The following is an 18269-nucleotide window of genomic DNA, read 5'->3' on the forward strand; positions in this document are numbered from 1 at the left end:
ATTATGTACCTTGTTATATCAGGCAGCATTTTTATGTACTGAAATGTGTTCCATTAGATGTGCTCTGCTCCCTGAATGCATGCTACTGTGATGGAGACTAGGTTTTCATTTTGGATGCCTTTGTAGGGTTAGACAAAGTCTCACAAATGTTAGTTGTCTCTACCAGAAAGGATGTCAATTGAAAACAAGAGCTGGGGGCCTCTGGGAACATGAGGACATGACTGAAATAACTCAAAAGCACAGCATCCTCTCCTCCCTACCCCGGTACTGCACCTCCTATGGACATGGTGGCCTTATTTTCCCACTCAGAAAGGCTGTGGCCTGGCTCTGGTTAGCTGATCTGCGCTGTCTCTGAAAATTCAGAACACATAGTAACCAAATCCATGGTGCTCACATTGAATCCTTTCTCAAAATTACTCAGGAAAGAAAAGAATTCCCAGTCTGTTTCTTTTCCCAGAGGAACTAGTGTTCCTTTCCACACCTAGTTTGTGATGTGGTAGATATCTAGGCCATGTGTTCTCGGTCTTGCATGATTGGTTAATATCATTCAAAGCTTCGCTACTGAAGGGTTTTAAAAAGTGTATTTAGGTTATACAGACTTGCTATAATAAAATGAAACAAACTTCTTTAAGTCATTCTTTTAATTTTGCTGTTACATTATCTACTGTTAATGCTGTTGACATCTTATCACTGAAAACATTATTCTATTTGTGGTCATTTTGAAAACCTTCCAAGATATTGACCTGTATTATCTTTTTCTCCTGAATTTTAATAGCATGATTTTGTGTTCTTGGACATTTCTATTGATTTTTATCCAATTGGAAGATTGATTTTTGAGGTAAGAGGGTTTTTTGTTGTTGTTGCTTTTTAATAAGTTGGGAGAGGTGGGAATCTATAACTGTCAGAATATTAAATATTTAATCTTTGAAACCTTTAATCTTTGTTTTGCAGCTCTACTGTGATGTATGTCCCAAAACATGTAAAAATTTCCAGGTCTTGTGCACAGGAAAAGCAGGATATTCTCAAAGTGGCATCAGGCTACATTATGCAGGTTCAGTCTTTCATCGAGTGGTACGGAATGGCTGGATACAAGGCGGAGGTGAATTTAAAGTCTTCAGTACAACTGAATTGCAACATTAAATTAGAACATCCAAAATTTTGTTTATCTACCTTTGTGAAATGCATATAGAATTAGATATATTTAATATTAGATGTTATATATATTTAAAGGATGTTTTATATGGCCAAATGATGAATTAAGATATTCATGCTCTTTTTAAAAATTCCCTAATTATTAAAATAAACAAATCTAAAGTATGTTACCAGGAATATTCCAAACTAAAAAGTGATATAAAAAAGAAGGATAACATTTTTTTAATCAAAATGTAATTTTAAATGCTAAATAAATAAGAGTACCTAGAAAATACAGTGCTTTTAAGAAACATATTAAGGTGGGAATTTGAATATAGAATAAATGGAAAACAACTTATTTCTCATCAAAGATGTAACACTGTTACAACTGAAAAGTCAGATCTAAAGCATTTTGGTCTCCATTTTTGCTTTCTTTTCAAGTCAATCCTTTGGCCTTACACAGACTAGATGCCTGACTAATAGCACAAAATTAAATTTTGGAGGCCTTTTGGGAGGTATCCCATTGAGAGCAATCAGGCAGCAGTTTAAAAATAATTGGCTTAGTGTGGAAGGAGATTTGCTTGAACTTGATGAAATATGCAGAGGCTTAGATTAATAATGTTTAATTATTTCTCTACCATCTGGAACATTCAGAGGCTGCTGAGGAGAAAAATGTAGATTTAATCCAAGCATCTTATATGTAAATCAGCTATTTTTCCCTCAGTTTCTCCAAAATGAGATCATATCACCAGTACTGCTAACTTCATTATTTTTCCACTTATTATGGTATTTATCTTCATATATCAATATACATAAACATATAAAATTTTTAGGGTCTGCCTAATTTCTCATCATATTGCTATATCAATTTAATTAATTGCCCATTGGTGAACATTTAGATTGTTTCCAATTTTTGTTAGTATAAAACAATCCTCAAGGGGGCCAATATCAGGGTCTCTCCATACTTAGTTCAGTGTGGACTCTTATGTGCTGGGCTCCCAGATGTTATGTTCTTTTTTGTTTTGTTCTTGGTTTTTGGTTAGACCTCCTCCCAAGGCCTAGAGCAAGATTTGGGAAAAGTAGGTCATGTTATTTGTTTATTTATTTGAAGTAAAATTTCCAAATCGCAAAGGGCACAGATCTTGGGTCATGTTTTCAAACAGCGAGGCAGCAATGTTAAGGACATTTTGGAAAAAAGTTCTGATTACTAGATTCAAATCCAGACTGATACATACAAGTTGTACCACCTTGGATAAGGCACTTAGCATCTCTGAATCGGTTTCTTAAATCATAAAATGGGGATAATTATAATATCACAGGGTGTGGTGAGGATTCAATGACATGGTATATTGAAAGTGCCAAGCTCTGTAAACGTTTTTCCCTCTTCAGATGTCAGACTCCCACAGGGCTGTGTGTAGAATTTTGGAGTACAGGAGCTAAATTTGGTTTTGCCTTAGGATGCTTCTAGGCACTATCGCTTGCCCTTTGGGATCAACAGGCCCTACGCAGTCTTGACTCCTCCCCGCCCCATCCCATCTTCTGACACCTCCCCCTTGCTCACTCCGCTCCCCACACTGGCCTCCCCTCTGTTCCTTAAGCACATCAAGCATATGTGTGACTTGAGGTCTTTTGTCATTTCTTTTGCCCAGGACACACTCCACCCATCTGTTCCTCCAGACATCCCCTTGCTTCCTTGATCTGTTTCTGATTTTTGCCCAGAGTTCATCTCAGCAAGGACTTACCTGACCACCCTATTGAAAACTGCCATCTTCCTCTCCACACACCTCTCCTCACCCCCTTCCCTGCTGCTCTCCTATCCCCTCACCCTGCTTTATTTTTCTTCCTAGGACTGGTCACCACCAGACATACTATTAATATTTAATATTAATTAATGTAAGTTATATCATATAATATATAATATTAATAATATAATATAAGCTAGAATATAAGTTCCATGAGGTCTTTATGTATTTTGTTCACTGTTGCATCGACAGGATCGAGAACAGTGCCTGAAAAGTATTTGGTAAAGGAATGAATCAATGAATGAATGAACAGATAGTTAAACAGGAAACATACATTCTATTAATTTCTAAAGTACGAAATTAAAGAAGATAGCAAGTCGTTAAGCCACTTGGGTGGGATTCTCTCTCTATGGCTCCCACAAGGCCTACTGCCTTCAGAAGGACCTCTTGAGATATAGTTGAAAACATTGTATCATCATCATCATCATCATCTTGAGCATAATGATGGTGAAGATGATGATAATGAGAGGATGCATTCTATTAGCCTGTGATGCTGCACAATAATAACAGCTACGAATGAATGAGCATGACGCTCTGCCGGGCACCACAGTAAGTGCTCTACCTACCTGACTTGATTTAATCCTCAGAATGACCTGGGAGGCACTTACCATTATCCCCGTCTATACAGATGAGGAAACAGGCTTGGAAAAGGTAACTAACATCAAGATTTAAATCAAAACCACCTGACTTTAAAGTTTCCTTTTAACCACTATTCTGCTTTGCTGAATTTGTTGTCAGAAGTATAGAAATAAATCAGATATACAAGGCTGAATTCGAGGGGGTGTGTTATGGCCACAAAAAATATTAAACACTGATTGAAATGGTTTCGATGTGCAGTATTCACCTAAGATATCTGAAGCAAAGGGCAAGAGTAATGGTGGTGTTGGAGAGACGGGGCAAAGGAGAGTTGCTGGTGGTTAAGTGTTAGAAGGGGAGGGAACCACGCAGGCCGATTTGCCTGAGCAAAGCAGACTTTAGGATCTGAAGGAATTGGTGCTGGGGGACTCTCAACTTCCCCAATCCCAGATTTAGCCTTCAGCCACTGCACTATGCTCCTGAGAGCTGCTGAGAGCTCTGCGGTGAATCATGGCGGAGTATCAGGCGGAGTAGGATAGGAGAATTAAGGTTTATCAATTAACTTCTGAACTAGCTTTATGAATAGTAATAATTTAAATGCTACATGCTTTGTCCTGCATGAACCCTACATGCTTGCTGTTGCATCAGATTTCTGTAAAATAGCACACCTTTATTATAGATAAAGCGCTCATACTGAGTTAAAAAGGCACAGTCTTTAACAGATATTTATTGCATACTATTCAAAGAGGGTGGACTGGAGAGCTGAAGAAGTAAAGAGGTATAGATGGAGGCCGGAGGGACAGAAGACAGACCTCAGAGGCCTCTATTTTCACCAGAGTTAGTTCACTTCTCTTTTAGCTGTGGATAGAGAAAAAAATAACTTGTGCATGGAAGATTTTTACAGTAGGAGCATTGCCTAAGTCAAAAATATGCATGTAATGCATATAACACAAAATAGGTCATATAAATACCTTTTTTAAAAAACTCATTCCATTTCAAAGGAACCTTATTTCCACAATACTGGATAAATAAGAGAGTTATCACTATAGGGTTCCAAGGAATGAAAATTTGAACACTAATTCTTTTTAGAGCATCTATTTTTATTCTTGTCCTAAAAAGATCTTACTGTTCCTATTTCCTCTCAGTTTAATCTTTCCATTTTTCTGAAAAGCAAGATGGACGATGGAATAACTTGTGAAGTAAACAGAATTTTTATGAACACATTTTTTAAAATCGTGACCACAATTATAATTTAATACTTCCTCATTTCAAAGTTTTGCATTATAATATAATCTACCTCTGAGAGTTATTAGGAAAAAATGGGATCACAAATGTGAAAGTGGTTACAAAATACAAGTGAAAACATTGTAGTAATATTTTCATGGTAGAGACTGAACAATTAGGTGACTTACTCTAGTCATTGGTATAGGGGAATCACAATTTAAAGCATTCTTCCCCTGCCATTATTGTACTCACTTTTTTAGTCCTAGAATTCTAACGTTTGTTTATTGTTATTTCTCAGATATAGCAGCTGGAAAAGGAGACGGTGGAGAGTCGATTTATGGACCAACATTTGAAGGTATGTATCTTTACATTTTGTCAGTCATATATTAGTTGATTATTTGGATTTACTAAGACAGGACAATTCACAATTCCAAGTAAGATGGTGTTGGGGGTAACATCCTACAAATGCACATACTAAAAGTGGGAGTTAAAAATGGGGTATGGGGGGGCCGGCCTAGTGGCATAGTGGTTGGGTTCGCACACTCCGCTTTGGTGGCCTGGGGTTCGTGGGGTCAGATCCCAGGCACGGACATACACACTACTCATCAAGCCATGCTGTGGTGGCATCCCACATAAAAATAGAGGAAGATTGGCACAGATGTTGGCTCAGGGACAATCTTCCTCAAGCAAAAAGAGGAAGATTAGCAACAGATGTTAGCTCCGGGCCAATCTTCCTCACCAAAAACAAACAAACAAAAAAACCCAAAAATGGGATATGGGGGAAGGCACCCCAGTCCAGGCCAGAACAGCTTTGTACATACATTTTTTTTTCCTTTTTGTTTTTCTTTTTGTGTGTGTGTGAGGAAGGTCAGCCCCGTGCTAACATCTGCCAATCCTCCTCTTTTTTTTTTTTGCTGAGGAAGACTGGCCCTGGGCTAACATCCGTGCCCATTTTCCTCCACTTTATATGGGACGCCGCCACGCATGGCTTACCCAGCGGTGTGTCAGTGCGCGCCCGGGATCTGAACCGGTGAACCCTGGGCCGGCGCAGTGGAGCACACGCACTTAACCGCTTGCGCCACCGGGCCAGCCACTGTACATACGTTTTTTTTTTTTACTTGCCTAATTATTTTATTTCTTTAGGATAAATTCCTAGAATTAATATTGTAGGGTCAAAGGGAATTGATATTTTTAAGGCTTGTAATTTGCCATTCTCATACTTAGAACTGGTAGCTTGATAATCATCTTGTTAAGACTGCTGTTGGGATCCTGGGAAGATAGTAGTGGTGGTGGCATAGTTTTTTAATTTTTTAAAACCTCAACATAAAAACAGACAGAAGAATTAGGTAGAAAAACTAAAAACCCCTGGATAACATTTACAACAAAACTAGGTGAGAAGGTATCTACATGAATTCCAAAAGGCAAACAGGTGAGGACAAACTACCAACATACACAAAGTCTGCATGGTGTCAGCATCTGAGCAGGAGAAAGCAGGGCATCTGTGGGACCTGAGAATAGTAGAACCCCAGAATAGCCAAGAGCAGGTGAGTACGTGGGGCCCGAGTAAGGTCTGTAGAGGCTGGCGCAGTCTGACCTCTGTCAACTCGAAACTGATCTGAAAGCGCTCTATTCCAGGACAGGCCCCCTGAGGAGGAACTGCTGGGAGTGGATATAGGGATATAGGGACAACAGTGATAAAGAGGGAATGGGGACAGAGCCATGGATCTCAGAAAGCAAGCTGCCACGTTGTTGAACACTACACAAAAATGGCACCAGAGGGGGCTTTGTGACCTCAGACAAGCTACCGTCCTTCTAAAGCCACACCTCCTTCTGAACATTTAGGAAAACTAATTTTACATAAAAATGAGCAGCGAAAAGCTTCATGGTTGTTAGAAGAAAAAAGAGAATATGGAGGAGAGTACATCACCACAGGTAGTGAGAGCACACTAGAAAGACAGGCTCACAGACCAGACCGTAACTGTGAGGATTTCAAAACGAGCTTAACGATGTTAAGAAAATGCTATAAGACGTTTTGATAAAGACAGGAAAGGATTCCTAAATCAGAAGTAGAAAAACTTAGACATGAGGTTACAGAACTAAGGAAAGAATTAACAATAAAAGAGAATTTCAGAAATGAACAAACTAGAAAGAACACAAGACCAAATAAACACAACAGATATATGTCTTAAAAGAAGTAGGAGGTAGAGAAAGGGAATTTTTAAAAACCAAAAATAAATGAAGATAAAAAGAATTTATAGGAAAGTGGCAAATATTAAAGACAGAAAGAGAAGATCCAGCGTACGGATGATGACTATCTCTAAGGAATTAAATGAATGTGAAGGAATGGAAGAAATCCTAAGGACTATAATTGAGAAAAACTTTCCTGAAATAAAAAAGGATTTGATATTCTATATTTTGTTTTCAGTGGTGGTTACACAACTATATGTAATCAAAATGCATCAAACTGAACATCTAAGATATATGCATTTTATTGTATGTCTATACCTCAGGTAAAAATATATGTATAAAAACTTGAAACTACTTATTGAAAGAGCACACCGCTACCTGACAATACTGCACCAGAATAACCAACACCAAGACATATTTTGGTAACATTATTGGACATTAAAGAAAAAGAAAAAATTCTTTGGGTAGCTAGGCAAAAAGAGCAAGTGATTTATAAGGGAAAGAAGAGTAGATTATCGTCATATTCTTATGCCAGAAGAAAATGGAGTAATATATTTATGATGCTCAAGGAAAGGAAATGTGAGCTAAATATTTGATATCCAGCCGAACTGAGTCTGAATTATAAAGGGCACACAGAGTTATCAACATGTAAAGCTTCAGGGAATAGTGTTGCCACAAGCCCTCCTGAGGAATCAGCTATAGAATGAGTTTCACACAAACAAATTACGGGAGACCTTGACTTAAGGACTGGTGGTATTAATCATATAGTGACTTGTCAAACTAAAATTTAATGAGGATTAAAAGGATGAGAGTATGATATGTACGTATTTGTTTAGTCCAATTATTTAAAAAATGAAAGAAAATGGGGAGAATATGTGCAAAAAATTTTTAAACTATTTTCAGTAATGATACTGGTGATGGTATTATTATTCTGAGGTTGTTGTATATGTAATGTGGGAAAAGTAAGTAAGTATGGGATATTCTCATTTTATCATTTCCTGTATCCTTGAGAATCACAATTTTTAATGTGGAAGAAAGGAGATAGATGAAATATGATAGAGGCTAATGAGTATAATATTTTGTAGTCTTGAATTTGAATTGGAAATACTACTTTAAACTCAATAAATGTCATATCTATATCTATATAGCTCTGTCCGCTGAATTGGTCTATAAACAACAAAGACCCAGTAGTGATACACATTCCTAGCATTTAGATTGTTGTTTTGAAATGTCGTTTCTTGCTTAAAGAAACCAGGGCTTCTGGGAAAAATGGCAGATTCCAGTTCTGGGACAGGAAATTACAAAATGAGCCTGGAACCTCATGTTCAGTCATGCTATCATCAGCTAGCCAAGAGCCCTATAAAAAATTTACTAGGGTCATGTCAAAGGCCTCAGGAGCCAATTTTAAGAGGCTCTCACCAGCCAAAGATAGAGTAATTTGAATAGTAACTGCAGTTGATTGAAACCCAACAAATATTTTAAATCCATGAGTTCATAATGATATCACATTATAAAATAAAGCCTAATTGCTTACTTTTTGGGGGAATGATAGGAAACGAATTCATTATCTTGAAAACTGATGAATATAGAGAAAGAATCAAGCATTTATTTTGCCTTTCCTGTATCAACTGTACCAAATTGTAGATAAATGGAAACATCTCATTATAAAAGTATTCCAGTTAATAATGAAAAGGAAAAAATAGAATTAGAATATCACCATTTAGCTGCCCCCAGTGAAATAATGGATGTAGGCATTTGCTGCATCAGTATCTGCTAACTTCACAAAAACAGAGACAACCAGACATTATGAGCCTTCTGTTGAAACAACACATTACCAAAGGGGCAGAACATGAGTCTGATTAAGCCTCTGGACCCAGCTGCCAATTTGCAAGAAATACAACCGGTTCTGCAATAATGTGGTCTTAAAGATCTCTGCACTATATAAAATCACACAATAAAAACCATAGGACTTATGGCAAAAATGAGGTCAAAAAACTTCCTCAGTGACACATTAAAAATAAGATAGTAACCTAATAAAAACAGTAATGCAGTTTTATATATATTACATAAACGAGCAAGAAGCACATAAATACTATAATAAATAAGGCACTTTACCTTGAAAACTCCCTGACGTTTGTGGAGGTGGCGTGGGAAGAGTTGTAGCTCTGAGTGATTTCGAAGTGGCAGAAGGCGGGTTCTCTGAAGTGGAGGCAAGCTGTAACAGCAGATGTGGCTCATAAGCGGTGACCTGAGGTAGCTGGTAGATGTCTGAGGTCGGCTCAGTTCAGCTGGGTGAAGCTTTCTACTTTCACCTGGTGTTTCTCCTGGAGGAAACTGCACATGAGCAGAGATGAAATTCATTATGTTCAAGTCGTTCCCAAACATATCAATCAAGGTGAAACAAATTTGCATTTTCAACACAAAAGTATTATCACAGAACTGACAGGAAAGAGAACAGAGAAACATGTTGAACTGCACCCTGTGTGTGCAATCCACAAACTCAAGACTGGGAGAAATTCTAGAGGTTAAATAGCTCAGGTTCATTAACAGGTCAAGTGTAAAGGAAAGAGAGGGATAGAGGTAGAAGCTGCAGATTACAAGAGATTTAAAAGGCATAACAAGTGTTTTAAAATGGGAAGACTAAGCTATCGTGCCTGGGGACGCACACTTGGAGGGTAAAACTGTCAGGAAACATTAGGTACGGGATTTTTCAGAAGTCAGGGGAATGGTTACTTTTGTGGGAGACTTGACAAGGGACTTCGGAGGGAGGCTGGCCAAGTTCTTTTTCTTGGCCTGAGTGGTGGTTAAAAGGTTGTTTGCCTTATAATAACTCTTTTAACTATACATTAGTTTTCAATGGCTTTTGGTGTCTGTATTTTAATACAACGAAAAGGTTAAAAAAAAAAATCATCATATTGAGCCAAGGGCCAGAGTCAAAGGGAAAAAAGTAGAAGGGAGTTTCCTCTAAATTGATGTGGAGACAGCTTTATCAAATGAAACAGTCCAAGTGACACCATTCATTTATTTATTCATAAAACATTAAACTCCTACTTAGGTACCTACGTGGTGCCGGGACCTTAGGAAACAAAGACAATACGACAAAGTTTCCACCCTCAAGGATGCTAGTGCTTTTGTGCAGACAGGTGTTTAAACAGATAAACTACAGGTGCTGCGCCCGTTGCTCCCGCAGAGGAACTGAGCGCTGTGGGAGAAGAGAGAACACTGCCTGGGAAAGTTGGGGGCGGGGGCCCAGAGCAGCTTTTGAGTTGAGTCTTAAAATGAGACACTGCAGACTAGGAAAGAACGTTTGTGGAAGCTTTCCTGGCATCCTGAATCCCTGATGAGAATCCGCTGTGCCTCTCCACCCCACGGCAATGATCAGATCACCCAAACTCTTTCTGCTGGGAGGCGCAGTCTCAGACAGAACTGATCTCTCAACTCATCTCCTCGCCTGCCCCGCTGGACGTGCCGGTGCCTCTGCTGATTATCCTTTGCTCCCACCCTTAGGCTGTTGTGGGGCTGTAGTCTCCAGGTGGAGGCCTGGCAGTCCTCTGGTGCCCAGGGAGGCCCAGTGTGTTTAGGGAAGCCTTTATTATTACTTAGTTTGTCTGCCAGTACAGAATTAGAAATTCAGTAAGCAATCAAGTGACAAGGAGAGATGGTCCAGAAGGAAAGATGAGTGACTGAAAGAGAGAGCATGGCCAGTACTCAAAACAGCCACAGTGAGGGAGTCGGTCTTCCTTCACCCCCTCTGTGGAAGGTTAATACGTCAGCCAGCAGCCCTTCCTCCGAATTTCTCTCCTTGAACTCTGTTTCCATGAGATGCAGAATGAAAACCCAGGGCTTGTTACAAACCACCACCACCACGAAACTCACTTTTATGAAGCTTAACACAGTGAATTAAAAAGAACGAAGTAAATTACATATAATTTAATTAGTTGATTGTTTTATAAAATGGTTAACCATTCTTTTTTAACTTGAGGCAAGTCTGCTTTGCTTTGTTTTGAATCACAACTTTTTAAAAATTTTCTTCCCAAATCCTAATCTGAATGTTAGAAGCTGAATATTATTTAAATATGATGGTAAAATTGGAGCAATAGGTTTAAAAAACTGATATTGCAGGATTCGGGTCAGACATCCACCTGATATAACTATCCTTAGAAAATTATATGGAAATATCCCAAAATTGTCTGATTATACTTTTACCAGAGAATGCAAGGCAGTTTTCCCGGACTTGTAATAGTTGCTTCCATTATAAGCATCAGAATGAGCTTTATTTTAAATAAATTCAGAAACTGATTTTCTTCAGCACATGACTTCTGATTTCTATTTCAAACAGTTACGTTTCCCCCTTAATGTTGTATGTTACAAATGGTACAGTTTTAACCAGGGAGTAGTAACTATGTTACTATAAGTGGCAGAGGCAGGCAGAACTCGTGAGTCACAGTGTAATGAGAGGTAGCCTTTCAACTTCTGTAACTTCCTTTGACTCTTTATTGTGCGTCCACGCCTCAGTTACCATGACTTAACAATAAAATTATTACTAATTATGTTGATCTAGTCAGCACTCAAATTTTTTTATTTTTCTAATTTTGCCCAGCAATAAAAAATGTTTCTCTGTTCCTCCTACTTCAAAACATTTTTTGTAGATTGTTTAAATTTTTCCTTTCCACTCAGGGCTGCTGATAAAATTAAAATAATCTATAATAGTTCATTATCCCACTCAGACATAGTGTGGGATAAAGGAAAAATGGTTGTTGATTTAAGGGTCTGGTTTTTTTCCTGTCCTCAAAAAAATTATTATTTGAGACTAAATTTACATTTTTATATAACTCAAAAGTGCTAAGGTCAGTACTTAGAACAGCACTTGGAACACAGTAGACATTCAATAAGTATTTGTTGAATGAACAAATGTTGAATTAAACCTGGGATTTTCATTCTCCATTTTAATATGGTTACTTGTGGAAAAATCTCTCTCTCTCTCTCTATTAATGTAAATATACTCTTAGGATAGCCATTTTTCAGTAAAGCTTCTCTAAAGACAAAATTTTATTTTGAACTCCCATATGCCGTCGGCTCCCATCTTTAAGCGGGTAATGTGCTCTGGCGTGGCCAGGGTCCACTTCATTCTCTAAGTGAGCTGGTGAAGCAGGTGCCGACAGCCCAGTCCCAGCTACAGCTCCTGTCAGGTTGACATGGGAAGGGTCACCACAGCTTGTTATTCTGGGCAAAGGCCCCACCAGTAACTGTGGAAAGAACAGGAAGGGGAGGAATGGCTAACCCCCACCCCTTGGCCCAATGGGATGTTGCCAGGAGCAGGTGGAATTCCCCCCGAGGGTTTTGCCTGGTTGTGGCACAGTCACTGAGCAGTCTGCCCCTGTCCTGCCATCACTGCCAGTCTGAAGCAGCATGGCCTCAGGTCCTTAAGTGCTGCATCAACATTCTGTACTTAGAGAATCGATAATGTAGTCATTTATTTTTCACACACATTTTTTTAGGTCAGCGCATTTTAAATTTGTCAGGGACTACCTATACCTTTTAAAAACCTTCTCTTTTTCTGTCCCTTTATAGCAGTGGTTTTCAAATTGTCCTCTAAGGAGTTCCACGGGGTGCTGAAGAGGTATCCTCAGGAGAAGAGTACTCTAGGCCATTTTATCTGCTTTATACGGGGGCTTTCACATAGGTAGCATTTTAAAAATAGGTATTATGAATAACTGCTTTAAAAGTTCTCCCATAATCATAGAATTTTTAGTAAAAACGTTACAACTCTAGGGGCCAGCCCTGTGGTGCAAGCAGTTAAGTGCGCGCGCTCTGCTGCGGTGACCTGGGTTCGCCGGTTCGGATCCCAGGCGCGCGCAGATGCACCGCTTGGCAGGCCATGCTGTGGCGGCGTCCCATATATAGTGGAGGAAGATGGGCACGGATGTTAGCCCAGGGCCGGTCTTCCTCAGCAAAAAAAATAGGAGGATTGGCAGATGTTAGCACAGGGCTGATCTCACACACACACACACAAAGTTGTGTGTGTGTGCCAACAAAAAGTTACAACTCTATAAATTTTCTTTCCTATTACTTAGAGAATTTAAGAAAAATTAATCATAATATCTAAGAGCAATGAGGGATACCATTTTGTTAAAACTCTGAATCTTTGCTTTGGGCAGATTTCTATTCCATGTGATTTTCTGTGAAATTAATGGGTTATTTTTCTATTCTACTGAAATGAATACGGAGCATCAATGTAATTATATGGACTTATTTGTACAAAAATGCTTTATTTGCATGTCATAAGATTTCAGAGGTCTTTATTCAGTTTGCAGTTTAACAAGCAAAAAGTAACCACCACAGATATGGCTTAATTGCTTAATTGGCTTAGCTTTGAAACTTAAGAATAGTCAGCAATTGCAGTTTAAGAAAATCTTATTGACAGTTAATATTCATATCTCTCAATTATTCCCAGAATTTTATAAAGTTATTGAATGAAACTTTTACTGAATTTCTCTTCCACCACTTCTCTCCGTGTTTTTGAGTTTGGAGGCAAATCTGATTCCATGCTGGAAATGGTATTTCCTAAAAATAGTAGCCTGATAACCACCCTACAATTCTTTGCACTTGTTAACCTTACACTAAAAAAAAATTTCACTTTCCACAAAATCTTGGTCAATCCATATAAGGTTTGAGATTAAAATTTATTTAAAGACTACTAAAAAATAAGCATAAATTAATTTCCTTTTATGATCAACATTTAAGGCCACACATATGCCAGGTAATGTGCTCAGAGGCCCTGGGGTAAAGCTAGAACGAGACAGGGTCCCTGCTTTCACCTGCTAGACAGGAAACAATTACGCAGAGTGTTATGAAGACTACAGTAGGGCTCTGTATAAGATGCTGTGAGGGGGAGGGTCATGTCCATGAGAGCCTTCTCAAAGAAGGCATTTCTAATGATCACATTGGTAGTCTGAATGAAATCCTACTGCCAAAACAGCACAAGAAAGTTTGCTGACCCTTATTCCTAAGCAAAGTATGTGCTTCCTTTTATGTTATTAATTTAAAGTACTTCCTTTTACATCATTAATTTTCTTAGCACACTTGTTTTTAGCTATGGTAATAATAAACTAAAGGTAAATGCTCAAATAGTTCTAATAAGACTTTACTGATTATCTTTTTTAACAGGCCAGTTGAGTGAAAGTAATATGAAACAAATAGAATATTTACAATTTGGAACGTATTGATAAATATGGATGAGAGCCCTTGTCTCCAAGAGTTCTGTTGTGCTTTATGTATTACAATAAATGGAGATGATAGAAATCTTTTAATGTCCTACTGTTTATTGTCTTTTCTAGATGAAAACTTTACAGTTCCTCATAATAAAAGGGGCATTCTTGGAATGGTCAACAAAGGCCGTCACAGCAATGGGTCACAATTCTACATCACACTACAGCCAACTCCCTATCTAGATAGAAAATATGTGGCTTTTGGGTACGTGCATTGTAAGTTTGTCTATATAATATTCATATGTGTAAAAATATGGTTCAAGAAGATTGGGGTAAATATTGTATCTAGTGTATGGGTAATTCAAGATAGAATTCAAAAGCAAAAGTAATACAATAGGCAAACATACTTAGAAATAAATATTTTGTAAGAAGCTTACTATCTATAAAAAACACAGAAACTGTTTAGGCCATTATAATGTTCTGTCTAGCCATCCATCCTTCTATCTATCTTCAGCGTCAAGGATATTATCAATTCTTAATTACAAATAATACCATAGTGCTTAATAATGTATATCTATTTAGATGCAGAAGTGAGGTGAAGCCATTTAAGTAATTGTCTGCAAACATTGTGAAGAGACAGATGAAAACTATCCAAGTTACAAGTAACCTTTTTTTTTTTGTTAGTGAGGAAGATTACCCTTCAGCTAACCTCTGTTGCCAATCCTCCTCTTTTTCCTGAGGAAGATTGGCCCTGAGCTAACTAACATCTATGCCCATCTTCCTCTATTTTATATGTGGGATGCCTGCCACAGCATGGCTTGATAAGCGGTGCGTAGGTCCGCGCCCTGGATCTGAATCTGTAAACCCTGGGCTGCCAAAGGGGAGTGCACGAACTTAACCACTACGCCACCAGGCTGGCCCCAAGTAACTTTTTTTTTTTTTTTTTTGGTGAGGAAGATTAGCCCTGAGCTAACATCTGTTGCCCATCCTCCTCTTTTGCTGAGGAAGATTGGCCCTGGGCTAACATCCATGTCCATCTTCCTCTACTTTATTTGGGACGCCACCACAGCTTGGCTTGACAAGCAGTGCATTGGTGTGTGTCCGGGATCCGAACCTGCAAACCCCGGGCCACCGAAGTGGAGTGTCTGAACTGAACTGCTACACCACTGGACCGGCCCCCCAAGTAACTTTTTTTTTTTTACTGAACAATTTAAAATATTCAAATATCTCAGGTAATAATTATTATTAGAATATTATTAGCAAGATGCTTATAGGCATGTGGACCTAAAGTGGATGATGACTATGCTTTTCACCACTCCAGTGTTTCATATCTCTACTTAATTACTGACGTGAATATAAGTTGAAGCTTATTTTGTCTTCCCTGAAATGATGTAAAGTGTTGCAATTTTTCTGCATAAATATTATAATATTCCAGCTGCTCCCTAGGGATAATTATTGACTCTTCACCCCTTGAAGAAATTTCATGCCAGTGTTACTTTTAACCACAGTTATTCCTTCAGTGTAATGCAGGTGATATTTCCAGGTTGAAAAAGCAGAAAGTATATTTTCATCCAAAAGAGATTTCTTTAAAGAGATAATTTTGTATTAATAGATGCATAACCTAAAATAATGTGTTATCTTCCATTTTTCCTGGTCCTAATAAAGTGTATTCTGATTTTGAAAATGCATTCTTCAATTTATTTTTTTATTTTTTTGTGAGGAAGATCAGCCCTGAGCTAACATCCATGCCAATACTCCTCTTTTTCCTGAGGAAGACCCGCCCTGAGCTAACATCTGTTGACAATCCTCCTCCTTTTTTTTTCCCCCCCTTTTTCTCCCTAAAGCCCCAGTAGATAGTTGTATGTCGTAGTTGCACATCCTTCTAGTTGCTGTTTGTGGGACGCCGCCTCAGCATGGCCGGACAAGCAGTGCGTCAGCGCGCACTCAGAATCCGAACCCGGGCCAACAGTAGCAGAGCACGCGCACTTAACCGCTAAGCCATGGGGCTGGCCCCCTCTTTAATTATTTTTAAATCCAAATAACCCTCACAATTTCTTGGGTCATTTCAATATCTTCCTGTCATCTTGCTGATAGTATCTCTACCCTCAACCACATGCTTAGTTGATCCTTTCTATCTTTCCAAAAGGTCCCTTTTGCAAATACAGACATGATGACTTTAAAACACTTAATGCCTCCTTCACCACCTCCACCCAGATGCATAGAGCCTGAAGTCCAGAGTGGCATTCCAGGTCCTTCATTATCTGGCCCATCTTTTTTCATCCTAACTCATTCATTCAACCAACATTTTATCAGGCACCTACTATATGCCAGTCATGGTGCTCGGTCCTGGGAAAGAGTGATGAGGCACAATTCCTGCTCTTTAGAAAGCATATAGTGATTGGAAAACCACCAACTGTAAGACAGTGAGACATGGGCTGTGCAAGTTCTGTGAAGAGTGCACTGGGAATAGAAGAGAGAGGGTAAGGCAACACCCTCCAACTCCTTCACTGAAAGTGAACACAGATCCTTACACGATGGCAGTGTAGGGAGGAGAGCTGGGTCTCCTTTTGAGGACTGCTGTTCTCCATGTGACTCACCTTCCTCCAGGGAAATCTCCCAGTGATTTCTGTTGTCACCACCACACTGGCCTTAGGGAGGCGCTGCACCTCTTATTGTTGTAGCCCAAGTTATGATCTCAATTTCTCTCTTAAATCTCCAAATCATAGCTGAGTCTGGGCTGAAATATTTAAACAAGACCTTACAGAACACTAGGGGAGAAGCAGAAAGGTAACACCATAATAGGCAACTAGATAACCTGACAGAATATAACTCACTCCTCCCCGGATACCTTCCTTCCCAGCTGTAGGGCTGCCTCTAGTGGTAGATGCTTTCTCTGCCCTATCATCTCAGAGCATCTCCAGGTTTATCTGAGCTTGTGGAAGCCCAGACATGGTTAGCAAGGTCGAGAGAGATACAGAAATTTCCTCTCCTCTCTGAGACAAACCCTCCTTCCGAGCTCTAGTTTCTGGTCCGTGAATTTGTCCCTTCTTCAAATGGATGACACGGGAATGCCCTTCAGGGGAGACTGCATCAGCCCATAGTCTTGTTGATGGCCTTGCCCAGTGGTTTCATAGGGAAAGAATATCAGAATATAAGCCTGTAATATCTCCAGTCATACATAGGTAGAAGGGGTATATTTAGGGATGGTGGGGGGAATTAATTTCATTATAAGGGACCCCTAAAGAGGGGAGGGGTCATGGAAACCTTCCTGAGAAGGTGAGATGAGTACTGAAAGTCAAGCAGAAGTTAGCTGGATAGAGAAGGCTGGAAATAAAAATAAGTAAAATTAGTTTTAGGAGGAGTGAAGAGCCTTTGCAGAGAGGCCCAAAGGAATAAGGAGAGCATCTTATCTACAAGTCATTTGATCTGGCTGGAGCTTAGTGCCCAGGGAGAAGGGAGAGAGTGGAGGCTGGAGAAGATGAGACGGCCAGGTCCCAGGTCCCAAAGGGCTGTGGGTGCCATGTTGCTGACCGTGGACCCCCAACCCCAAGGGGATGGGAAGCCATGGAAGAATTTTAAATTGGGAGCAACATGACCAGGTTCTCACTTTGAAAAAAATCTCTTTTTAGCAGAAGCTAGGAATGAACTGGCAAAGGATGAAAACAACGGTGGAAAAGCCCGTTAAGAAGCGATGGTGATAGTAGGCCATAAATGAAGTCCTGGTATAAGGCACTGGAAGTACAAATGAGCAGGGGAATAAATGGACAAATTCAAGAGATGTTTGGAAGTTAGATTCAACAGTATTTTATGACTATTTAGATGCTGGTAGTGAGGTCAAGAGGAGTCTAAAGCAATGGTATCTAATAGAACTTGCTGCAGTGATGAAAATGTATTATAATCTGTTCTACCCAGTATGATGGCAACTAGCCACATGTGGCCATTAAGCACTTGAAATGTGGCTAGTGCAACTGAGGAACTATATTTTATTTAATTTTAATTAAATTTAAATAGCCATATGTGGTTAGTGGCTACTACATTGGGCGGTGAAGGTCTAGAGGAATGCCTAGATTTTGGAACTGGTTGGATGGTTGATGCCATTCCCCAAGATAGAGAATACAAGAAGGAGGATGTGGGGGAGATC

The 18269-nt window shown here is 39.2% G+C and overlaps 1 protein-coding gene across 3 annotated transcripts in view; it reads left to right on the forward strand.

Moving 5' to 3' along the window:
- The window catches only part of PPIL6 (peptidylprolyl isomerase like 6), a 30267-nt gene that overhangs the window by 9323 nt on the left and 2675 nt on the right, over nt 1-18269 (forward strand). For all 3 annotated transcript variants that reach the window (XM_058566489.1, XM_058566491.1, XM_058566490.1), the window contains 4 exons: nt 776-838; nt 952-1099; nt 5032-5088; nt 14258-14393. In XM_058566489.1, coding sequence (XP_058422472.1) covers nt 776-838; nt 952-1099; nt 5032-5088; nt 14258-14393 — 404 coding nt within the window. The remainder of the gene's footprint in view (nt 1-775; nt 839-951; nt 1100-5031; nt 5089-14257; nt 14394-18269) is intronic.

Source organism: Diceros bicornis, chromosome 23 (genome assembly GCF_020826845.1).
Source record: "Diceros bicornis minor isolate mBicDic1 chromosome 23, mDicBic1.mat.cur, whole genome shotgun sequence".
NCBI lineage: Eukaryota > Metazoa > Chordata > Mammalia > Perissodactyla > Rhinocerotidae > Diceros > Diceros bicornis.